Source organism: Xiphophorus couchianus, chromosome 2, assembly GCF_001444195.1.
Source record: "Xiphophorus couchianus chromosome 2, X_couchianus-1.0, whole genome shotgun sequence".
Taxonomy (NCBI): Eukaryota; Metazoa; Chordata; class Actinopteri; order Cyprinodontiformes; family Poeciliidae; genus Xiphophorus; species Xiphophorus couchianus.
Window position 1 is genome coordinate 7,624,155 of NC_040229.1, and position 25,787 is coordinate 7,649,941.

A 25,787-nucleotide genomic window follows, 5' to 3' on the forward strand; every position below is an offset into this window, starting at 1 on the left:
ACTGTATGCTGCTTCTGCATGTTTGATTCTGGTTCTGGATGCAGATCAGAACCAGAAGACCTGAGAGGTCTAGAAGGTTGCTATGACAACAGCAGATCTTTAATGTATCTACGCTGTTCTGTGATTTATAAACTACCAGCAGTATTTTAAAGTTTGTTCTCTCAGTGGAAGGACTCTAGATGAGATGATGTGCTCCATCTTCCTGCTTTTAGTCAGAACACCAGCAGCAGCGTTCGAGATCTGATTGATTTTTTTTAGTCAATCACTTGCATTGATTGCAGTAATCAATGCAACTACAGATAAACGCATGGATCAGTTTCTCTAATGCTGAGAAATTAGTCCTCTAATCCTGGAAATGTTCTTCAGGTCATAGAACGTGAAGAACATTTTTAGGCCTGTCACAATAACAAATTTTGCTGAACGATTAATTGTCTCAAAAATTATTGCAATAAACGATAATATTGTTTGAAGACCTTTTTACAATGATTTAGTGGAAATGACGTAATAATGCATGCGATTTCCTGCCAAAGATAGATACACTTTATTTTCAAAAGAACTCTAAACACTGGAACTGATAAACAAAATAAACAAAACAATCAAAAACAAAAATAACATGGATTCTCAGTCTCCATTAAAACATTTACTTGAATAAAACCTAAACAACATAAAGCCAAAGTGGAAATAAATACTGCCTTCAACCAAAAGAGTGCAGATTATGAAGTCTGTATATTATGTTGCCCTTCAGTAATAATTAGATTTAAATAGAGAAGATGGGCACATCGACTACCTGATGCAATAGTTCACACTATTGTGAACACAATAGTGTATAGTTCTTGCAATTTTTTGAGAAATCGCAAGATTGTCACTTACGATTTCATAACCGATCATCCTGCAGTGTGTGGTGTGTTACGGTAGATCGTCTTGGCCGCTCCGATCTAAATTGGGGGTTTTATTACGGAGGGGAATCCCAAACAGCTGACACGGCGCAACCCGAAGTCCAGCGGACATCGGAGATGATATGTGGAAACAACATTAATGTTTATTCAACATGCACAGAATATAGAAATGACAAGGGTCGGAGTTGGAGCGAAATTGCTACCGCAGTTGATAAACCCGGTAACTTTTCAGCTGTTCTTCGTTAACGTGACATAAATAGGTTATAATGATTTTCATTCAGTCAGGACTTTACGCTGACACTAGCTACATGCATTGCAGGTAGATTGTAGTAAAGCATTGATTAATGCCTGGTTTTAAAATTAGTTAACTGAACTTGTAGCCATTATTTTGTGCCCATTGTTGGGCACCACACGGCAGGACCGAACCCGATCGAACCGTTATACCTAGGATTTCTGTCCGCTAATGTGTGATCTGTCAGGTTTTGAAAATGGGCCGAAGCTCTAAGATGTGTAGTCTGCGCTGGGCTTTACACTAAGGAAATGAGAAAGGAGGGTCAGTGGAGAGCACCGGAGTTGAGCCTTTTTTCATTCGGTGTCATTAACAGAAAGAGAAAAGGGCCGGAAGAGACGATAATGCCGATAATTAAAATGACGTCGATAGTTTTAATTTATCGTGCGATTAATTGATTTGTTTATCGCGACAGGCCTAAGTGCAACTTTTAGTACAAGTCTGCATTAAGTTTGCATTAAAAGTGTCATTATTTACCAATCATGGAAAAGTTGATAATTTGTTGTCGATCACGTGACTCGTGTGTAGTGGAAAGAGTGTTTTCATTGCAGTTTTGTGAAATACTTCCATTTTGATACTGCTGAAAAACATTTTATCAAAAATGTGAGTGTTTCCTTTCAGCAAATTAATTTTTTTGTAAGGCGATGGGAATTACAAATCTATACAAACCAGATTAAAATTACTTAACTTCTCAAATTTTATTAAAAAAAAAAATACAAGCAAAACAAACAATTACGAAACAGGGAAACTACCACACGATTATCAGAAGTAATTAAATTTAACACTGGACTATCAGGTGGGAAATCACTGCCTTCAAAAGATTCAAATCCCATTTTTTTCCAGTTTTGCGAACCACACCAGATTTTTTAGAACAGTCTGAAAAGCACAGATCTGATTTTGTTTGTAGTTTACATTCCCAAAGAGCTCTGGGTGAAGAAAGTGGAAAAAAGAGAATAATTATTGAAAGGTAATAATGTATAACAGCTGTAGTGATGATGTGGTGTTGAGTCGGCCAGCTAAGCCTCCCGTCCCCAGAAGAGAAAGCCACTCAGTCAGGCACATAAAGTGGAGGTGATGTAGTGCCAGAGGTGGTGGGCATATGGCCGGCCAGGCCATTTAGCAGCAGGGCGACCGCTAGACCCTGTCGGTTAATGTCCACACACACACACACTCTTAATAACCTCCATCACGGCTCTCTCCTGCCCTGAGGAAAACCAGGAATCATTTTTGTTAAACTGACGAGAGATCCTCAGAACTTCCTGAAGATTATCTTTAAACGGGAAGAAACACATCCAAAAGTTTGAAAAGGTCATAATTCAGCTACAGATGGTATCATTTTTGTTATTGTTATTGGTTGTGCAGGAGCCTCCACTTCTGCTTTTCAAAGATGTACAGTTGTATAATTGTGCATCTGTTTGCAGCCATTTTCACATTCTTTCAGGTCTATAGAGGCACACAGGGCAGCAAACATTAAAAACATCAATAGAAAACTTTTTTTTTGTTTTTAATGCGTCGTTTTCAGCCTCCTGTGCTTGAGTCTGACTGCAGCGATTTCCCAGCATCCATCTTGCTACTCTCCAGTCTTGGTCCAAACGTGTGTGTGTGTGTGGGTGTGTGTGGGTGTGCGTAGGCGTGTGGGGGGGTGTGCATGTGTGAAAACTTTCAGCCAGAGCCGGAGCCTGACCTGCCGCGCTCCACCGCCCCATGGGAGGGCGCTCTAAGTGGGCTAGACAGAGAGGCCGACCGGGGGAGATGGAGAGCCTCGGCTGTGGAGGTTAACGCGGGTGTTACTGCGTGTGTGTGCACATCTGCCAGAGAGTGGAATGGGCTAATTTGTGTGTGTGTGCCTTAATGAGGTAGGGATGGATGGAAGGCGGCTGCGGCGGCTTGGCCGGCCCGGAAAGGCTCTGGCCTCTTTCGGGCCCGTATGATGTCCGGCTCAGAAACGCGGAGGCGCCACCCGGGGGTGTTAGCAGGCAGGACGCATCCCTTCCTCCCTCCTGGTTTCACTCCTTCAGCCCCACTTACACGCACACTCCTCTCCATCACGGCTCCTGCCACAGTTTTCACTTCCTCCCTCTTCCTGTCTGACTCCCCCCCGCCGTCCCAGAAGATCCAGCCCCTATGCATATTTTAGCCCCTCTCCTCTCTTCCTCTCTTCTGTGCCTCTCCCCAGCGTCCCATAAATAGTGCAGACGTAAGCTGGTAAATAAGAGATGTTTTTGCTATGTGTGTGCGTGTGTGTGTGTGTGTAAATAAGAGATGCTGTGGCCCTGATCACTGACGTCCTCCTGGATTGCTCTCTTTCTCTCTCTCCAGCTTCACAGTCGACTGAGTTTTAGTTTTGCCTCTTCTCTTTGTTTATTTCAGCTGCAAATATCAAAACTCCAACAACAGTTTTCACATCAAGAGCAAACAGCAAGCTGGTAACCATAGTTGCTTCTGGTTTAACATAATTTGTTTATAGTATGTATATGCACTATATATAGATATAGATAGATAGATATCCCAGACTCCTCAAAGCACCTTAAGCTGGAGCTTCACTCACCCAATGACTCTTACAAACACACTTTCATGCATCAATTTAATACGCAGATATAGCATTCAGATTGAGCTGTTTTAGGGCCTCTTGCTACTTTAAATCTAAATAATCTGCTGCTGGCCACGGCCCCGACTTCAATGTTTACACTCACACCTTAAAGTACCTGCAAACAGATGTGCAATCATGCAACCGTATGACATTGAAAAGCAGAAGTGGAGCCTCCTGCACAGCCAACAAGAATGCAGCAAGTGGTTTCTGGATGGAAAGTCAACAACGAAACACTTGTTTCGTTGTACAGCAGCCATTGTACAGCAGTAAAACCAGCTGACCAAACGTGCTGGAGCTCCAATTGGGTTGCTAGGCGACGGGCGGAACTCTGCTGGGGTTGCTAGGTAACGGGTTACATTCGAAAGGTTTTTGAAGGGGCTCATTTTTCAGACAGCAAAAAATATTATCTTACTGTCCAAAAACAGCTTGGTGGGTTTTCTTTAAGCGCTTTGAATGTTTTTAGAAGCATTTGAGATCCAAATGGAAGAACAAAAATGTACAATTTTATTTTTAATTTAACTAAAGGTTGGATTTTTCTTAACATTCCTCCAGGAAATGCTACTGCTGCTCTAAAAACGTATAATTTTAGTGCTTGTCACACCTCTGTACCAGGAGGTTTCTAGCAATGTACAATTTATGTTCAAACTTTAACAAAAAAAAATCATCTTAATCAGAAAACAGTGGAATTGAACCCTGTTTACTTATTGGGTTTGATTTAATTCTGTGTTGACAAGATGTTCAATATTAATGCATCCATTATTCCCATTCTCTGACAGTTTCATTCCCTTTCCAATCCTCCAGAAGGCGCTATGCTGCAGCTTCTCCCCCATAACTTGCCTGGTCTCTGCACCTGTTGTTTTTTGATGAGCTGAAAGAAATACTTCCAACCAGCAGCAATTTTTACATTCGTTGCTTTATTTCAAGCCATATAAAAGAAAAAAGAATGCATATCATACACTATAGTAGGTAAAAAGTGTGTAAATATATACACAAATACATACAGAAATATACATACAGTAAGAACAAGCATTGTCTGAGTCATCAAATTCATGTATTATATAATAATACTGTAATAAGAACACATGTAGCTCGAAAAGAAGCTAAACTTCTTTACTTATTTATTCATGTATCTATAATTGCGTACTTTGAAATGTAGCAATTTGTGCTGTTTTCTTAACACCACTGATGTAACGTCCTTAACCAATTTAATATTATAATTATATACTATAAGGAGGAATATAATTTTCCTCTCCTCTTTCTGTTCACTGAAGTTTTCATGTTTCTGTCACAAACATCAGGTTTTCGAATTAATCAAACCTGTCATGGTTGCTTCGTTAACGGAAGTTTTTACGAAACACACTTCGTTTAAATAATCCCGTCTCTGTCTGACTCTGAGCCTCTCCCTCTAACTGAATTATGGAAATGTGTGTGCGCAGGCGTGTGTGTGTGTATGTCTGAACTGGGAAATAAGGTTTAGGTGTGTGTGTGGAGCCGCAGTGTGTACCCTCTGATCCGTGCATCCCTCGGCTCTGTGTGTGTGTGAATTTGATCCGTAGATCCCTGCGGCCTTCCAGGGGAGCGTGCTCAGCTGCCCCACTGCTCTCTGGGAAACGCTGTGTTATTAGAGCAGGGACCTGGGACTCACACACACACACACACACACCCCTACATATTTTTACCTCTCTGAATCCCCAGATCTTTTTTTATATTTTCCATCAGGGAGAAGAAACACAAAGATGTTCCAAACAAAAGATCCGCTCTGCTACGATTCTGCTGAAAACATTCATTGTTGTTAAACTACGAAGAATCAATCAACGAAATCAATAACTGGGTTTGATTATTAGTGTGTGAAGAAACACTATCCAGTCTCTCTGCAAATAAATCCCTTAATTTGAGGTAAAAGTTTAAAAGAAATAGATAATTTCCAACAGAAGACATTTAGTTATTTTATATGAAATGAAATTAGTTTAAAAAAATCTTTGTACTCCTCCATGGGCTGCCACCTTATCGTGGTGGAGGGGTTTGAGTGCCCCAATGATCCTAGGAGCTATGCTGTCTGGGGCTTCATGCCCCTGGTAGGGTCACCCAAGGCAGACAGGTCCTAGGTGAGGGACCAGACAAAGTGCAGCCCGAAGACCCCAATGATGAAGGAAAACCTTGGACTTGGTGTTCCCTCGCCCGGACGCGGGTCACCGGGGCCCCACTCTGGAGCCAGGCCTGGAGGGGGGGCACGATGGCGAGCGTCTGGTGGCCGGGCTTTTACCCATGGAGCCCGGCCGGGCTCAGCCCGAAGAGGAAACATGGGCCCCCCCTCCCATGGGCCCACCACCCGTGGGAGGGGCCAAAGGGGTCGGGTGCTCTGTGTGATGGGTGGCAGCCAAGGGAGGGGACCCTGGCGGTCCGATCCTCGGTTGCAGAAACTGGCTCTTGGGACGTGGAATGTCACCTCTCTGGTGGGGAAGGAGCCGGAGCTAGTGCGTGAGGTCGAGAGGTTCCGGCTAGAAATAGTCGGTCTCACCTCGACGCATGGCTCTGGTTCTGGAACCAGTCTCCTTGAGAGGGGCTGGACATACTTCCACTCTGGAGTTGCCCAGGGAGAGAGACGTCGGGCAGGAGTGGGCATACTTGTTGCTCCCCATCTCGGCGCCTGTACGTTGGGGTTTACCCCGGTGAACGAGAGGGTAGCATCCCTCCGCCTACGGGTGGGGGGACGGGTTCTGACTGTCGTTTGTGCTTACGGGCCGAACGACAGTTCAGATTACCCACCCTTTTTGGAGTCCTTAGAGGGGGTACTGGAGAGTGCTCCTCCTGGGGACTCCCTTGTTCTGCTGGGGGACTTCAACGCTCACGTGGGCAACGACAGTGAGACCTGGAGGGGCGTGGTTGGGAGGAACGGCCCACCCGACGGTGTTCTGTTGCTGGACTTCTGTGCTCGCCATGGATTGTCCATAACGAACACCATGTTCAAGCATAAGGGTGTCCATATGTGCACTTGGCACCAGGACACCCTAGGCCGCAGTTCGATGATCGACTTTGTCATCGTTTCATCGGATCTGCGGCCGTATGTCTTGGACACTCGGGTGAAGAGAGGTGCGGAGCTGTCCACTGACCACTACCTGGTGGTGAGTTGGCTCCGGTGGCGGGGGCGAAAGCCGGTCAGACCTGGCAGGCCCAAACGTGTTGTGAGGGTCTGCTGGGAACGTCTGGCGGAATCCCCTGTGAGACGGAGCTTTAACTCCCATCTCCGGCAAAACTTCGAACACGTCCCGGGGGAGGTGGGGGACATGGAGTCTGAGTGGACCGTGTTCCGTGCCTCCATTGTCGAGGCGGCCGATCGGAGCTGTGGCCGCAAGGTTGTCGGTGCCTGTCGCGGCGGCAACCCTCGAACCCGTTGGTGGACACCTTCGGTGAGGGATGCCGTCAGGCTGAAGAAGGAGTCCTATCGAGCCTTTTTGGCCTGTGGGACTCCGGAAGCAGCTGATGGGTACCGGCGGGCGAAGCGGCGTGCGGCTCGGGCGGCTGCTGAGGCAAAAACTCGGGTGTGGGAGGAGTTTGGAGAGGCCATGGAGAAAGACTTCCGCACGGCTTCGAGGCGATTCTGGTCCACCATCCGGCGTCTCAGGGGGGGGAAGCGGTGCAGCACCAACACTGTTTATAGTGGGGATGGTGTGCTGCTGACCTCTACTCGGGACGTTGTGGGCCGGTGGGCAGAGTACTTCGAAGACCTCCTCAATCCCACCAACATGCCTTCCACTGAGGAAGCGGAGCCTGGGGACTCTGGGTTGGGCTCTCCAATCTCTGGGGGCGAGGTCGCCGAGGTGGTTAAAAAGCTCCTCGGTGGCAGGGCCCCGGGGGTGGATGAGATCCGCCCGGAGTTCCTTAAGGCTCTGGATGTTGTAGGGTTGTGTTGGTTGACGCGACTCTGCAATATCGCATGGACATCGGGGGCAGTTCCCCTGGATTGGCAGACTGGGGTGGTGGTCCCCCTGTTCAAAAAGGGGGACCGGAGGGTGTGCTCCAATTATAGAGGGGTCGCACTCTTAAGCCTCCCTGGCAAGGTCTATTCAGGGGTCCTGGAGAGGAGGGTCCGTCGGATAGTCGAACCTCGGATTCAGGAAGAGCAGTGTGGTTTTCGTCCTGGTCGTGGAACACTGGACCAGCTCTACACCCTCAGCAGGGTCCTGGAGGGTGCATGGGAGTTCGCCCAACCAGTCTACATGTGTTTTGTGGACTTGGAGAAGGCGTTCGACCGCGTCCCTCGGGGAGCCCTGTGGGGGGTTCTCCGGGAGTATGGGGCACCGGGCCCTTTGATACGGGCTGTCAGGTCCCTGTATGACCGGTGTCAGAGTCTGGTCCGCATTGCCGGCAGTAAGTCGGGCTCGTTTCCGGTGAGAGTTGGACTCCGCCAGGGCTGCCCTTTGTCACCGATTCTGTTCATCACTTTCATGGACAGAATTTCTAGGCGCAGCCAAGGTGTTGAGGGGATCCGATTTGGTGGCCTTAGGATCTCATCTCTGCTTTTCGCAGACGATGTGGTCCTTTTGGCTTCATCAGATCGTGATCTGCAGCTCTCGCTGGATCGGTTCGCAGCCGAGTGTGAAGCGGCCGGGATGGGGATCAGTGCCTCCAAATCCGAGGCCATGGTCTTGAGCCGGAAAAGGGTAGAGTGCCTTCTCCGGGTCAGGGGGGGTGTCCTGCCCCAAGTGGAGGAGTTTAAGTATCTCGGGATCTTGTTCACGAATGGGGGAAGAAGGGAGCGGGAGATCGACAGGCGGATTGGCGCAGCGTCTGCTGTCAAGCGGGCGCTGTACCGGTCCGTCGTGGTGAAGAGAGAGCTGAGCCAAAAAGTGAAGCTCTCGATTTACCGGTCGATCTACGTTCCCACCCTCATCTATGGTCATGAGCTTTGGGTCATGACCGAAAGAACGAGATCGCGGATACAAGCGGCCGAAATGGGTTTTCTCCGTAGGGTGGCTGGGCTCTCCCTTAGAGATAGGGTGAGAAGCTCAGTCATCCGGGAGGGACTCAGAGTAGAGCCGCTGCTCCTTCACATCGAGAGGAGCCAGTTGAGGTGGCTTGGGCATCTGGTCAGGATGCCTCCTGGACGCCTCCCTGGTGAGGTGTTCCGGGCACGTCCCACCGGGAGGAGGCCCCGGGGAAGACCCAGGACACGCTGGAGGGACTATGTCTCTCGGCTGGCCTGGGAACGCCTCGGGATTCCCCCGGAGGAGCTGGAAGAAGTGGCTGGAAGAAGTCTGGGCCTCCCTTCTGAAGCTGCTACCCCCGCGACCCGACCTCGGATAAGCGGAAGAAGATGGATGGATGGATGGATGGAAAATCTTTGTATAGCATTTTTCTTCATTCTGATGATCGCATGAAATGTTTAAATCAGTTTTTAAATAGTTTTTTTATTTTGTCAGCTTCATTAATTTGAACTAAACATTAAAACATTTAAGTAATATTTTTAATGTTTTCTCATGTTTCTATTTTTAAGAATTTTTTATTTCAGCTTTATTACCTACAATTTAAGTTTATATTCATTTTTCATTTATTTTTACTTTATTTCTTTATCCAGTTAGTTTGTAAATCAGGTTTTTTTTTCTGTTTATAATTTTGTTTGTGTATTTCTGTTTATTTATGCTATTTTAGACTTATATAACTGATATAAATTATTTAGAAAAATATTTATTTATCCCATCATGTAATTTAAGAAAAATATTTACCTTTTTATTTTACTTTAATTATTATTCTAAATATTGTTGTTTTACAGTTTGGAAAGGAGTTACTTTTAATGGTTTGTTTGCTATTTTACTGTCATGTTAGTTTGCCAAAATTATCATTATGTATCAATGAAAAACACTGAAATGTGATAAACATATTTTCTCATCCTTTCTTTCTAACCTGAGTTGGTTGTTTCGGTTTCTCTACATTTTTTGGGATTTTCTTGAAGCTCCACTCTCTTCCAGTGAACAGTTACCTGGAAGTCAAACTAAAGGAAATGTGTAAAACAAAGATCCGGTCTAAAGGAGCGTCTTCCTCCTGCTCCAGTGAGCCTCAGTTCACATCTTTCTGCCAGGTTCCTGTGGATCGTGAAGAATAAATAAACATGTCCGCCTCACAGGGAATTGGTTTTGTGCCGTTATGACAGCGACATGGAAAGCCGGCACGCTCCGCTGCTTCTCCGGAACACATCTCTAACCTCTGGAACGCCGAACTTTAAAACGCTTTATTGTTTTGTCCCACATCTCCTCAGCCGTTCCCTGGAATATTTTCCCCTCAGATTTGTTTCTGCGCAGGTATTCCTGCTGGAAGTGAGGTCACTTCCTGGTTCAGAGCGCGGACGTCTGCCTGGCCGCCGATGTTTTTGTTTGCTCGTTTCGGTCACGCTGAGAGTGAGAGTGTATTTTTGGTAGTGTTTACCGTTCCGGGCCCGGCTGGTTGGGCCAGGAGCCACAGGAGGGGGAAGTCCCTCAGGGGGACAGAAAGAGAGGGGGCGGCCCAAACAGGATGTGGTCAGAAAGGTCACGGGGTCATCACCTGCACAATTTCATATGCTGGGAATGTCAGAAATATGCACTTTATGAAAAAACTAAGAGATTAGGAATTTAAACCATCGGTTAATGAATTAATCTAAATGTGAATTTATTATTTTTTATGTTGACTATGAACTTATAATTCAAACTTTTTTCTTTAAATTCCAACTTTACTGTTCAGAATTTTGACTTTTTAGTCATAATTCTGACTTTAATTACCAAAATTTTGACTACATTCTCATGATAAAAACACTTCTCAGAATTCTGATGTTTGTCTCAGATTTCTGACTTTTCATCTTAACATTAAAAACGTCAGAATTCTGAGATTAAAGTCAGAATTTCAGTGGCTCGAATCCTGATTTGTAAAATACTCACTGATTAAACAGAAAGTTGGTGGGTTTTTCATATTTTTAAACGTAAATATTAAGAAATGAACAGAATGAAACCTGTGAAAGACTGAACAGCCATCTTTGTTTCTCTTACAACTGGCTCCTATTGAAGATGACCAGTGGCGCCCTCAGCTGGTTGGAGGCCAAACTACAACACTAAGAGAAGATCTAAGTGGACATTAGTAGTTAATAAATTGAAACTGTTAATCTAATAAACTATTAATTGATACGACTATGTATTGGTGCCATGCTAAGTAAGTAAAGAAATTTAATTACGGGAATAGTCAGTATTATGACTTACTTCTCATAATACAACTTTATTCTTGGAATATGACGACTTTATTCTTGTGATACTTGGAATTTATTCTGGTAATATTATGACTTTATATTTTTTCTTAGCGTATAGCTCTAATACTTCATCATAAATTGCCAATTAATCGTTAGTCGATCAATAGTTTGTGTGGTGATGAGGAGCTGATGGGATGCGAAGGCAGACAGAGACGGATGGAGGAGCCAGGTTTATTTTTGATCTGCTCCCGAGGCGACTTCCTGTCCTGGCCGGGCGGGGCTGATGGGGCGCCAGGGAGCGGCGGAAGAGGACGAAGACGGCCCATCTGCCGGCTACAGGCGCGGCTGCAAACGCTTAAAAGTGGTGCTGGAAGAGCTTCAACTTGGAGCTAAAAATAAAGCGAAACTCTTGGAAAACCACAGGGGTGACTGAGATGATCTGTGTGGCGTTGAAGAAACCCACCACACGTATCTGACACAGATTCCTGCGCTGACAGACGGTCCGCTGAAAGGTGGAGCCGCCACACACGGACACACCAACGGCATCGCTTCCCCTTCCTGTTTCTAAAACAGACCTGGCACCTGAGAGCAGACCTGATTTAAGGTCTGGTTGCATCATTACGAAGCAGCAAATCAGATTCCAGCAGTGGTCCCCATGCAAACAGATACCTGTGTGATACCTGCATGCACATTAAAGGTGACAGAGCAGAATGGATTTTTTCTCATCCTTCTTTCTGCCGCTCCTTCTGGGATTCGCTGTGTCTGTGTCCGGTTCTGTGTTTTTATGTGAATCTGATCACATATCTGTTCATGTTTTCGTTTTGGGGGGGGCGGACTGCGACAGGGCCATATTTCCCATGAGCCCGCGGCTCTGCAGGCTTTAGCCACGCTCTCTCTAAGCACTTTAGGAACAACAATAGCAGGCCTGGGATGGGTCGGCTGATTCCTGCTGCAGCCTGCAGGTTTTCAGCGGGAATCATGGTGAAATAAAAACCCAAACCACAAACCAGGTGCTTCATTCATGCTCATTTGTCTTAGAGTGGGGAAGGTAGCAGAAAATGATTGAGTTATTTTACCTCCCTGCTTGTCTCACTCACGGTTGCTCAAACTAGTTTCACATCTGATAGTCCAGGAGACTCGGTTTGATTGGGGAACAAAACTGCAACGTTTGTTACATTTTCTGTGTCAAACCAACCAAACTCATTGAAAACCTGTTCCCCTCCTCACATGTGGGGGCGCTACACAAAGAGCCACTGAAGGAACCTCTGAAGAAAACACTGAGTATAACTTCTTTCTTCATAAAATGTGAACAAAAATGGAGTGGCATCAGATTTTAGTGGTTATAGAATTTCTTTTTTGTCTTGGTAAAAGACCACGACTCATTTCTCCCACTAGCGCTAGGCTAACGTGTTTGTTTTGGTTGTATTTACCCAGAATGCCCTTCGCTATAGTCAGCTTCCTGCTTTTGGAGCGGTCTCTGGTCTGCTTGGTGTTCACATATGCATTCAAACTGCATCAGAGTTCACTTCATCCAAATAGAGGCTTTTCAGTTTGCTTTTGTGCGACATGCAGCCAACATCAAGAACAACCTGAGCAGCTTTCTGAAGCATCGTAAAATTTTGGATCAAGAACAGATTGGAACAAAGTTCTTTGTAGTGGAGATTGTTTGTCAAACCAAACATCCTATTTAAACATTCAATCAATGAGCCACTGCAGCACTGTGGTGCTTCTGGAGAAGACCAATCTCCAGAAAACTAAACGGTTGCTTTTTGCGGTTCATTTTTCCAGTTTGGCAAGCAATAAACAAAGATCAACCTTTCCAGTGTTTCCTGCTGCTTCTTGTAAAAACAAAACAAAAATGAAATCATAGGCCCAACCCCAGTGCATGCTGGTCCTATTCCAGCCCCTATACTTATAATAATAAATGGCTCCTTAGTTCTTCCTGTTCAACATAGAAGAGTCAATAAGAAAAAAAAGCAAAAATCAAATAAGATAAACAATTACTAACCGACAAATAAACCTTGTGAATAACCCAAAAAATATGAAGTGAACTAAGAATAAATAAACACTAAATTAGGGGTGTACCGATTTGTTGGTGCCAATTTCCTTAATTTTGGAGGTTGTGATTGGCCGATACTTACATGTGAAGCCGATTTTCTCCACTGATCTCATCAACCAGGAGCTCAAAGGTCTAAAAATCAGCCACTGTCCTCTTCTGCTCTGCAGTGAGAGTTTGTCCAACAGTTTGGCCCACCAGGTCATGTCTGTTTGCAGATAACAATATTTACCAACTCAGCAACGTTCTTATATATTGAGCAACATTTCAGACAAAAGAAATTGATATTGGCCTAAGTTGGAATTGCCAGGTCAGATTTTTTAAACATTGGCAATTGGTGATCTGCAACCGGTGAACCCCTAGAATAAATATCTCCAACAATTCTTTGAGGGAAATGTTTAAAGAAATGGGGACTGCATTGATGTTTCAGCAGAGCACTGTGTAGAAGTGATGCCACACTAACAGACTCACACTGATCGATTTCTCTGCCTAATCAATACTGAGCCCTAAGAACCACAGAAACCAATTCTGTGATTGTGTTTCTGTGACGTAATTGGTCCAGCGTACCGTCATTCCTCCCTCCTGGACTATTCCCAGTCCACCAAATCTCTCCACCTTTTCCTTTGGTTTCACTCGGAGATGAATTTCTCCTGGCTTGTTTAAAACAGAATGAGCCTGACCTCTTCTGGCTGCCAGAGGAAGTGCGTGGAGCTGAGGCAGAGGATGGGTGTAAGCGATGAAGAGGAGTGTTTTCTATCATAATGGGGTCAGCGGCCCCCAGTGAGATCTCCCTGCTCGCTGCAGAGGCCTCCGCAAGGAGAGGACACTTCCTCCTCACCGGCCCGTTGCTTATTCTGCTCATTTGCTGCCGTATTTCTGCCACAGCCTGCATGTTGCTCTCCTGAGGAGGGGCAGGGGGGCATTAATACTCTTTACTTTCCTCTGGAGCGACAAGTTCAGCCTCTAAAGCCTCGCCACAAACGTACCAAAGGGCTCAACCAAACATGCACGGCTAGATAAGCGCCCGTAGAAAGACAAATAAGTCTTTATTGAGCCCAAACCACGTTTAATCCGTCCCATTCCTGCCCCATCCGCTCCAGTCTGTTCATCCCTCCATCCTCCCCGTCTTCCCTCCTATCCACTTCTGTTGTTTTTTTCTTCCTGATCGCAGAGAAGCAGCGATTAATCTGAGAAAGCTGCTCTTAGTGGTGAGGAGGGGCGGCGTTGATTGGGGAAGAGCTCGCTGGGAATTGTGTGTGTTTGTGAGGAAGCAGAGAGGATCTCTGTGGGAATTGGTCTTTGTGTGCGACAGAGACAGAGAGAGATTTTTAGGAGGTGTTTTCGTCTGGAGAAAGCTTTGCCATCTGGGGAGAATCGCAGAGGAAATATCTCCACACATTCCCAAAGAAATCCCTCCAACCATTTCCCCGTCCTCCTGCTTTAGATGTAATGCTATCGCTAACTTCTGAACCGGCAAATCCAGATTATCCTGAGTTCAGTTCCCATCTGAAGCTGATACACAGCAGCCACACGACACATCCGTTTCAAAACCTTCAGATTTTACTGTTTTATTCACTTACAGGGGAACTAATATGCAAAATTCACATTTTACACAATTTTGTACTTCCATTTGGGTCTCAACTGCTTCTAAAAAAAAACACCCAGCCATTTTTCTTTTTACAATAAGTTCATGTTTTTTGGTGTCTTGTAAATTAATCATTTCAAAAACCTTTTGATTAAGTCACAGAAGGGACTGCCCCGTTACCTAGCAACTCCAGCGGAGTTCCGCCCGTCTCCTAGCAACCCAAGCTGAGCGCCAGTTGATTTGTACAATGGCTGCTGGAAAAGACAAGTGTTTTGTTGTTGACTTACCTTCCAGAAGTCGCTTTGATGCATTCTTGTTGGTTGTGTAGGAGGCTCCACTTCTGCTTTTCAATGCCGCATTTGTTTTCAGCCATTTTCTTGTGCTAGTGAAAACGTTGAGTTGGGGGGGCGTGGCCAGCAGCAGTTTATTTGGATGTAAAGTGACAAGAAGATCTGAAACAGTTCAAAATAGGCAGAATTCAGCAGGATAAACTGTCACTGTCTAAAAATTATTTTAGAAATGTAATATGTTTTGTATAGACCAAAGATCTATCCTAACCTGTTCAAGGAAGCATAATTTTTAATCCTACGTTCACATTCAGCAGATTTTTTCCACCCTGTGTTGATTTAAAATAAAACTCGTTCTAAATCTCTGCAGCGTTTTACCTGGAGACCCTCCATCAGTTTCTGTTTGTGCTCTCGCTGCTGATCTGAATTTAAATTTTTTAAAAAGATGGACCTTTTTTTTTTTATTGTAATCAAGTGTTGATGCTCTGATGCCTTTGGAGAGATGTGAGTGAAGGCGTCTCAGAGGTGCCGAGATGCTTTCTGTAAAATATTAATCACAAAATGGAAAGACACGAGGGTCTACCACATCTGAATAAACACGCCGCGATTCCATCGAGGTTCTGGTGGAAACAACAGAAACGAAAACACAAAAACAGATTAAATCCATGCTGGTTCAGACTGGGTTTAAGGTGCTGCTAAATGCACTTTAATTGTTTCTTGTTATGCATGTTAGCAGGTTAAAGGTTAAAGTTCATGCCAAGTCAATTGGAGAGTAGTGTTTCTTAGAAGAAAACCTTTAGCATCACAACTTGGGTTTGTAAAGTCCTGAAGACTTCTGGAACAACATTTGTTTCACTGCAGGAACTACGGTTTGAAACAATTAATAGTGATTAATCAATTTAAATAATCATCAACCAATTTAGTAACCGGTTAATAATTAACTAAAGCATTCAGACTCCAAAAAGGCCATTCAGTGAAAGGATTAGAAATTGATTAGAAGCATTTATAAAGCCAAAACTTTGCAAAACATAAATATTTTTCATTTAAGATTAAAAACCTTCTAATCAAAACATTTATTTTCCTATTTAAAAATAAAATTGAATTATTTAGTTTATTTGTATTGTTGAATGTATTTCTAATATTGTATAAAAAGGCTTTAGTGGTTAAATGAAACTGCAGAATGTGGCAATTTTTTAGCCGATTAATCATAAGAATAATCTATTAATAAAATAATCATTAGTTTCAGTAAATGGCCTTTTTTGAGTCTGCATACTCCAGTTAACGATTAATCAATTACTAAATTAGTTGGCAATTATTTCAGTAATTGATGTTTCATGATTAACCTAATTCACCGCGTTAGCCCTAGCTTGATAGATTATTTTAGATATTCACCATTACAGTTTAATTATGATTAAATTGGATAGGTTTATTTTATGTAGTCAAGCACGGTAGAGGAAGGATGATGATCTGCTTTCCAACGTTGTTGAGTCAAATTTGGTTAAAAACGCCACATTAGGACCTTGTGTTCAAATGTTTCCACAGCTGAGCTGCATTTTCATCTCAAATGTGCACAAAACGTTGCTGCTAATGTCTGGAAAAAAACTATTTTGCTATTGAAGTGTTTCCATTGAATAAGAGTCGCATTTAAAATCACATGTGAATAAGTTTGTTCATACAGTAAGTCATTAAAAACATGCCACACCGTCATTTTCCTTCCACTTCCTGTCTTCTTTGGTGTCTCTGCCAGCAGAAGCAGAGACATCAGGTTGACCCTGTGATTCATGTGATGCAAAAAATGTTTCCATTACTCCATTAGTTTGGCAAAAATAAACTAATTAGGCTACAACCTCATCCTTTTGATCAAAAAGTGTTTCAATTAAGAAAATTTGTTTTAATAATTCAAATCTGCTCAATTTTGTGGAAATGCAGGCAGTGAAGTGAAACAACTATGGAAAGAAAAATGCATCAAAACCACTTAAAAAGGTTCTACAACTTGCTTCTTCTGCTGCTTGGTGAAAGTTGGAAAAACTTGATTCTTTTCACAGAAATCCAGGTGATTCTGATTAAAAATTGTCTAAAATTTAAATATTTAGTGTTTGTTTGCAGAAACACATAAACTGCACTTTCTGCCGACTCGTTTGGTTCTTTTTCTTCTTTCGTTGGATTGTCTGAACTGAAGAGATCTTGCTGTTGGTTCTGTGGGAGGCGGTTGAGTTTCTGTTCTGCTGCTGTGTGTGTGTGTGTGTGTGTGTGCGTGCGTGCGTGCGTGCGTGCGTGCGTGTGTGTGTGTGTGTGTGCGTGCGTGTGTGTGTATGTGTTGGGGGTGGGTTGTAGTTTAGTGGAAAGCTCTCCGCTCATGCAGCCCATTATTTCTCCCATCATGTGTTCTCACTCTTGCTCCCGTTCTCCGTCTCTTCCCCGCAGAACCACACACTGAGTCAGCACGCGCAGTGAGACCGGCGCCCTGCGGGATCCCTCAGCTCAGCCGCGCCCCCGACCCGCAGCCGGCGGGAGACCCCCATCTCCACATCACAGCCAATCAAAGTGTCATTTGCTACTCACATGTAAAAGTGTAACGATCGCGCGACTGGGCGCGGCCATTAGGAGCAGCGGGTGACGGAATATTAATGGGAAATGCTATTAAATAAAGAAAAGGGGGAAAGTGGGAAACTGTAAGAGCGACATGACGGGAGGAGAAGGGCGAACAAAGGTATTGTACGTGCAGCAGTATTTTTTATTGTCCCTGCCAAGCCCTCTCCTCCTGACTCATGCTTTTTATTTTATTTTACAACAAACAGAATAAAAAACACGTTTTTCTTTTTTGTTCTACTTTCCATAGATTGTAGAAGAAGCTTCACTTTGTTGCGTCTTTGTTTTCGTTACTTTTTTTGTCCCTTTTTGCCTTTTTTTCAGTATTTTATTTGTTGCGGTTAGTAGGTACTCGTGCTGTGTTGTGATTGTTTGCTAGTCGTAATATCCCCGACCCCGCCCACAAACAACCTTTCCTTTTTATGATTGTTATATATATTTTCTCCCTTTTTGTAATTACTATAAAAAAATCATGAAAACAAAAATAAAGTGCAGAAAAACATACAGATCTTTTCTTTCATTTTTCTGCTCTTATTTTTATTTGGGATTTCCAGACATGGAATCTGTAATGGTTATTGTACAAATGATTATCATTGATTTCAGTGCGTCTGGTCAAAGACCGGTTTTTAAATGTGAATTAACCAGATTGCAATAATCTAGTACAGAAAAAAACAAGAAAACAAATAAATAAAAGAGAATAAAGAACTCCTGTGTGTGTGAGGTTATTTAAACAGAAATTGCTGCTTTTTTGCAGCATTAACCTGAAGTGAGGTAAACAAACACCCAATGACCAAAAGTCCCAAAATAGTTACTATTTTAATAGTAATAGTTAATAGTTTCAAGTTGAAATAACTTGAAACTGACAAAAATAACAATAAATAAAAATTTACTGAAAATCAGGCAATTCATTTGATTTTGCTGATTTGCATTTCATTTTTTTTAAATTAACTGGAGAAAATAATGTAGCAAAAATCGTAGGTAAATATTAAACCAAAATGTGTCTTCAAGCTTGTGAGCCACGTGTGTCAAACTCAAGGTCCGGGGGCCAAATCTGACCCACCGTAGCTCTTTATGTGGACCTCTAGACTCCAAATTACATCAATAAGTCCCTCCAGTTTTTTCCAAATCTGCAAAATTCACACAAATCAGACTTTGGTTAAGGCCCAAAATGAAACTGAGATGTTAACAGTTTTCCTATTTAAAGGGGGATAATTAGTCAGTAGCTGTGTTTCCATTACAAATGTGTGCAAAACTTTGACAATATTCCACTAATGTCAAATAAAAATAATCGTGGTGTTTCCATTAAATAAGAAACAATTAAAATAACACGTGAATAAAAATATTCATCCTTCTACCACTTCCTGTTGTCTCATTTGTCGTCTCTGCCAGTAGAAACATCCTGTTGTTGATCATGTGACTCGTGTGATTAAAAAAAAAGTTTTTATTGCAGTTTTGTGAAAAACAAGTTTTGATACAGCTGAAAAATTACCTCATTTTAGCCCAAGAACTTTATCAAAAAACTTTATTTCAAAATTGGTGTGTTTTCATTACGTGAATTTATTTTTGTAGTTCCAGTTTTTCGCAATTACACGGTCAATGAAAACCAGGGACAACACTAAATGTGTTTGCATTGGGATTAAAATTGCACAAACGAAAATTACAAAATAATTTTACTTAATAGAAACTCACCAATTTCTATAAAATGGTTTTGCATAGGATGAGGTGATACTTTGGTTGTATTGACATTAGTTTATTTGGTAACGCTGCAATGGAAACACTTTTTTCACATCATGAGTCATGTGATCAACATCCAGGTGTTACGACTGGCAGAAATGACAAACAAGGCGACAGGAAGTGGTAGGAGGAAGAAGTTTTCAATGATTTATTGGATGAACAAACTTATTCACGTGTGATTTTAATTGCATTTTTTATTTAATGGAAATGACTAAATTGTGTTTTTTTTTACATTAGCAGAATATCAACAAACTTTTGCGCACATTCATAATGGAAATGCAGATATTGAAAATGTCCCAGGAGATTAAAACAAAAATTTCAGACACGTTACAGGATAAAAACTCTGAAACCTTCTACAAGCAGCTAAATATTCCTGTGACTACAGTTGCTGATATTTTTCAGAAGTTTAATATTTTCAGAATTGTAAAGTTGATGACAAACTGAAGAGAAGAATGATATGAATGGTAGCTAAAGAGCCCAGGCTCCAAGTCAAGGTACATCGGCGTCGGATCGAACTGTCCGTCATCGTGAACTTCATGGGAGACGACCAAAAACGACGCCACTGTGGAATTAAACCGTAAAAAAGCGAAAGTGGAAATTGCTGACTATTGACGAACCACAAAGCTTCTGGGAAAATGTCATTTGAACAGATGAGAAACGCCAAATCCAAAAAAACTTGTTTTTTAATAAAATGGTGCTAAAATCAGGTGGAGTGTTTTTTGTTGGTTTATTTTGCAAAACTCCAATGGAAATACTTTTTTTCACATCACACGAGTCACCTAATCAACAACCAGATGGTTCCACTGCCGTAATTTTGCAATTGTGGCGTTTCAATGAAATAATGAACATTATAAAAACAAGCTGCACCATCTTCTTCCTACCACCTCGTGTCGTCGTCTTTGTAGTTTCCGCCAGTAGTAACATCCTGTTGTTGATCATGTGACCTCTGTGCTAAAAAAAAATTTCTCTTGCAGTTTTGCAAAATAAAGCAATTTAGATATGGCACAAAAAACCCACCTCATGCTAGAGCCAAAACTTTTCATTGCAAAATTACTTTTTTTCTAAATCAGTGTCTTTCCATTAAGTAAATTTATTTTTGAAATGTCGAATTGGAATGAAAATGCAGCTAATGATCAATATATTTGATGATGGGATTTGACTGGTTGTTTCATAATTGGTTATTGTCTGATATTCTGATGCTGAAATGTGTTATACAAATTAACCTGACAGTTGGGTTAAAAAGCAAATTATTAAACAATGTTTAAAGATGAATTTAGGGACACGAATAAATCAATAATCAAGTGGGTCCAAGAGGAAAACTCTGAGGAACTACATGGTACATGTTTTAGTAACTAAGTCCAGGTTTTATTTTCTCAGTGTCTGTTTGCTATAAAGGCAACATTTGTGATGTAAATAGCAGGAAAACTTGCTAACTGTTGCATTTTGAACTCAAAAAGATAACAAACTGTATTAATGAAACTAAATCAGTACTGAATGATCCAATCCGGGTTTGACCAGTTTTAATACTTTAGGTCTTAAACCAGATTTTATTCCATGTAGTCCAGATTATTTGAAAATATAGAATTTTTTTTTTTTACTTTAGAGCTGAATCGACATTTGTCTAAACTGCCAAAGCTAATAAATGCTAATGATCAGGGCCGGATAAAAAATCGTTTTTGAGGCCCTAAGCAGATTTTCATTTGGGGCCCCCCATACAAACTTTTCAACACCAGATGCTTCATCATTTCTGAGCTTATCTATCTGTGAAACATACCTGGGTTATTAATGTTACTTTTTTATTTGCTTACATCATGCCAGTGTTATTATGGCTGCTGATTTTGACATTACAAGAGCAGCAAAATAAAAATATATATGTGAATTTTGAGATGCAAAGTGGTATTAATTGGGCCATATTGTTTTAATTATTTGAAATTAACATCAGCTGATAAACAGTAAATTTACAGTAAACAAGTTAATAGGTTTGATATCTTATTTTTCCAAAACAGCGGCAGCAGCCAACAACAGGAAGAGATTAATCAATTATCTCTGTACCAACTATAAAAACAGTATACAAATTGTTTTTCAAACCGTAAAAACGTTTAGTTTATATTATTCAATGTTATTATATATATAATCATGCTAGCTTGATGCTCTTGGGAGCCCTCTGGTGGTGTGGAGGTCCTAATCAGAGGCTTAGGACCATATATGCCTTTGACCAGCCCTGATCATGATTATCAGAAGACCTAAGCAGCCTCAGCAGAAATTATTTCTTAAAGATACTCAGAAGAAACTCTGCCTTTGTCTTTTCTTATTAAATGGGCGTGCATCAGACTGCTGAACTCTTAACTGGACTGCACTCAAAAACTGGTCTCCACTTCATACCTTGCACATGTACAGAGCTAAATAACTTCTATTTTACTGTCATTCCTGCACTTTATATTTTATATTTAGATTTATATTCCGGAGTAACCTCATAACATTGGAACCTCAAAACATTGTCCTGAGCCGTATGCAACAAAATTTCGTTCTATATACACCCTGTGCATGCAAAATGATAATAAAGTCAGTCTAAGTCTAAGTTAAGCTGTTTTTTTTATTTGTGACCAATCAGATTCTGACGTTTATTTCTGCTTAGCAGCCCGTTTTAGACGTTGAAAATCAGAAAACCAGAGGATTCAGGGAGAGAGCTTTCAGAAACACCAACACAGAAAGCGTTTGTCCTTCGCTCTGCGGTGGTTCTGCCTCTGAAGCAACAAAGATTTCTTTCATAAGGTCACCGCCTCACTTTGCCACAATGCAGCATGTTTGGAAGGAGAAACATAAATTTATTTCCAGTCGTTTTCCTCAGTTCTTTGTTTACTTTCATGTAATTCCAGTGACTCAGGATATTTAGGATTTGTGGTTCTGATGACAAAGTCAAACAGAAAATATCAAATCTGCCATTATTTAGAGTTAATTGAGGATTTAGGTCAAGTATCATGATTGTGATGTAACAACGACCAGCTGGTTAAATTCCTGAAACAAGATATTTTTACGTGAAATGTCATTATTTTGAAAATATTAACTTTGTTTTGTAGAAAGCAGAAAGCAAATTTGGTTTTATCAATATCATAAATATGGCACAATTTTACAAAGATTCTTTTTTCAATGAAGATCACAAAACAAGCAAATATTTGCTAGAAAAAACTCAGAAATTTTGAATCTGATCAATTTTTCTTTTAGAAAAATCAAGGACATTTCTGAGTTTGAAAATTCACAGAATAAACGGCGAAATTTTATTTAAAAACTTGGAAATGTATGAGTTTCAAAAATCAAAAGGTTTTATGTACTAAACTCAAAATTTCCAAAAGTTTAAAATATTTGACTTTTCAAACTCAGAAATCCTTGGTTTTCTAAAAAAAAATTTTTTTAAACTCTGAGAATAATCTGAATTTGTTTTTGTTTTTTATAAAACATTTTCAACTTTTCAAACTCAGAAATGTTATTTATTTTTAAGAAAATTTCTGAAATTAATTTAAAAATTTCTCAACTTTTTTAAAGCAGATTGTTTACTTTTCAGATTCAGAAATGCTCAGGCTTTTTCTAGCAAATTTCTGAGATTAAACTCAATGTCTTTACTTTTGTCCAGTAAGTTTTTGACTTTTCAAACTCAGAAATTAACTAATTTTTTTTCTGGCATTTTTTCTGAGATGAATCTCAAAATTTCTGCTTTTTGAAGCTCAGAAATTTCCTCATTTTTTCTAGAAAAGTTTTAATACAGTTTTGGTCGGAAAATTACTAATTTTTTCTATCTACACTGGCTCTTATATGCCATTGTCAGTTTTTTATCTCCATAACTGAGATTGCTGTTTATTTTTAGCTAATTTCCCCACTTTCTATCATAAAAGTAATTTTCAGTTGGTCTTCTGGGTAGTTGAACTTTTGTTTTGTTTAATCAAATGAAAATGCATTATTCCTTATGAATATTAAGTCAGACTTGTCCTTGATTTTTAAAGAAATTTCTGAGACTGATCTGAAACAATTCTGCATGTTTTTCTTGTGAATTTTAAACTTTTCAAACTCCGAAATTTTCATGTGTATTCTCAAAAGGCTTTGGGATAAATCTAAAAAATGCTCAATTTTTCTAGCAAATTTTCTAGTTTTAAAATTCAGGAATGTCTTTGCTCTAGATTTCTTGGATGAATCTAAAAATTTGTGAATATTTTCTAGCTAATTTTTTGATGTTTCAAACTCTGAAATGTTCTTGATTTTCTAGAATTATTTTTTTTCTAGGAACATTTTGAGTTTAAAAATCAGAAATATCCTTGCTTTTTCTAGAATTTTTTTTGGATTTATTTAAGAAATTCTGAATATTTTTCGTTCAAATTTTTGAATTTTCAAATTCAGAAATTTTCTTCTTTTTATTTTTATTTTCTGAGATAAACCTTGGTAGCATTTTTTTTGTTTGTTTTAAAATTCAGACATTTCCTTGCTTTTTCTAGAAAATTACTGAGACTAGAAAAATGTCTGAGTCTTTTTCTAGCAAAATTTTGACTTTTCAAAATCAGATTTTTTTTTCTAGATTTTTTTTGTAGAAAATTTCCAACCTTTCACATTTCCGAGTTTTCTTTCCGTCTGTAATATTCAGGTTTTTATCTCCATAACTGATATTGCTGTTTATTTTAGCCAAGTTTCCCACTTTTTACGATAAAAGTAATTTGCACACCATCCCTAAGACCCTCACACTTAAGTGTTATTTTTGTTTAAACGCTTCATTCCTTCACATGAAGGAGATTTTTAAAGTATTTCAGTTTTCCGGTTAAACATTAAAGTAGCGGTTGGTGGTTGGTTAAAAGTAGGTCTGTGTGTCAGCGGAGCGTTTCCGGGTTCTGCTGCCGAGTTGCCATCACCTGCTCCAGCCTCCTTCCTCCTGCTAAGTCAGCGTCAAGCAGCTCCGGAGGCCCGGACACGGAACCGACCCAGCAGCCGATAAGCTGGCCCGGTCCATGTCTGCTCGCTGAAAGCCTAAACCAGAGGAGGGACAGCGGGCAACGGCGATGGCGGCGTCGCTTCTCTCCGAGACCGACATCAGGCACCGGTCCATGGCGGAGGAGGATCCGAACGGGAACGAGCATGGTGCGGCTGCCCGCAGCGCGGCGCCTCGCTGGGGGCCGCAGCACGCCGGGGCCCGGCAGCTGGCCCGGCTCTACTCCCCAGGTAAGCGGGCGATGCCGCTTCTCTTCCCGCTATTTTTGTTCGCGATAATCTGTCTTGTTTTGGAGAGACTGGGGCTTTCATTCAGCGGAGGCCGAGCGTTGCAGCTGCCCGCGTATCAGCGCTGATAACCCGGGCAGCTGATAACAGAGAGGCTGCTGATGATGATTATGGGAACTGGTTCTGGTGCAGGCTGCAGACCGGCTCGGTTCTGTCTTGACGGGACACACAATGTGACGCAGCTCGTGTGGTTCTGATGGATGTTGTGCGTGGAGCAGCATGAGGGCCTGCTGGAAGCTGCAGCTGCTCTCCACGCAGAAACATCTGTTATCTAAAGCTCATTCCCAGCGTGGCACAGAGAAAACACGGAGCTGTAAATAACTGCCCATACCGGGCCGAACCAACCAGAACTGGGTTAACTTTTAACGTAAAGCAGGCTCTGGGAAGTGGTTCTGTTGGAGAGGCGACTGCAAACTGCAACACGCCCTGGGATCTGGAAAAACTCCTCAGTTCAGGGTCAAATTCAACAACTGCTGACATTTAGGAACAGTTTGAGAAACTTTGGATTAGTCTTTATTTATTTCAGAACCAGGGTCAGATTTCAACCATTTACACTGTAAAAACACAAGAACGAACCAAGTGTCTTTATGTAGTTTCTAGTGTAAATATTCTAGTACACTTAACTAACTTAAATGTAACTTTTGAGCAAGAAATATGAGCCAAAACCAAAACAAAACCAATATTTGTTCACCAGAAGTTTACCAAGTACACTTGAAATAAGACAAAACTAACACAAAATTAACTTTACAGCAAGATATATTTGTTGTTTTAAGTGATTTTGTGTTCTTTTTAAGTGCATAATATCTGGCATTCATGAAACTAACTTAAAAATAACTTCAGCAAGATATAAAATTTGTTTTGAGTCAATAATTCTTTAATATTGATGAAAATGTACTAATCCCATTGGCAGATTATGTCACTTTATAACATGGGAGAGATATCATGCTATATGTAAAATAATCTGCCAATGGAACTAGAACTTTTTCATCAATACAAAGGAATTATTGACTTAAAACAAGCTCACATAAAATGTTGAAAAGTTACTTTTCAGTTTGTTTTCTATTATTTCAAGTGTAATAAGATATTTATACTAGAAACTAAACCAAAAATACTTGGTAAGATTTTGTTTTTGCAGCGTAAACTCTGGTCCGGATGAGAAAAGCGAACGCTGGTCTGTCTGCTAACCTCAGTCTGGGTTCAGTTGAAGTGAATCTAATGCACTTTGAATACATATGTGAATGCAAAGCGGACCAGAGCAATGCTAATAGTAATCATTGTTTATTTGTTGGGACAGATAC

At 41.3% G+C, this 25,787-nt stretch overlaps 2 protein-coding genes and 1 long non-coding RNA gene across 4 annotated transcripts in view; 2 read left to right on the forward strand and 1 right to left on the reverse strand.

The window, feature by feature from the left end:
• znf423 (zinc finger protein 423) overlaps nt 1-18,207 on the forward strand; it is a 186,980-nt gene extending 168,773 nt beyond the window's left edge. For both annotated transcript variants that reach the window (XM_028042164.1, XM_028042172.1), the window contains one exon: nt 17,338-18,207. In XM_028042164.1, coding sequence (XP_027897965.1) covers nt 17,338-17,367 — 30 coding nt within the window. In that variant the 3' untranslated portion in view covers nt 17,368-18,207. The remainder of the gene's footprint in view (nt 1-17,337) is intronic.
• Nucleotides 18,208-19,412: 1,205 nt separating this feature from the next.
• On the reverse strand, nt 19,413-24,228 carry LOC114157684 (uncharacterized). The gene is made up of 2 exons (XR_003598223.1): nt 24,126-24,228; nt 19,413-19,798 (listed from the first exon to the last, which is right to left on the reverse strand). It is a non-coding gene; the product is annotated as an uncharacterized LOC114157684 (long non-coding RNA).
• Nucleotides 23,975-25,787, forward strand: part of LOC114157668 (transmembrane protein 189) — a 38,183-nt gene continuing 36,370 nt past the window's right edge. The window contains exon 1 of the mRNA XM_028038808.1: nt 23,975-24,432. Within this exon, the coding sequence (XP_027894609.1) occupies nt 24,273-24,432 (160 nt within the window). The 5' untranslated portion in view covers nt 23,975-24,272. The remainder of the gene's footprint in view (nt 24,433-25,787) is intronic.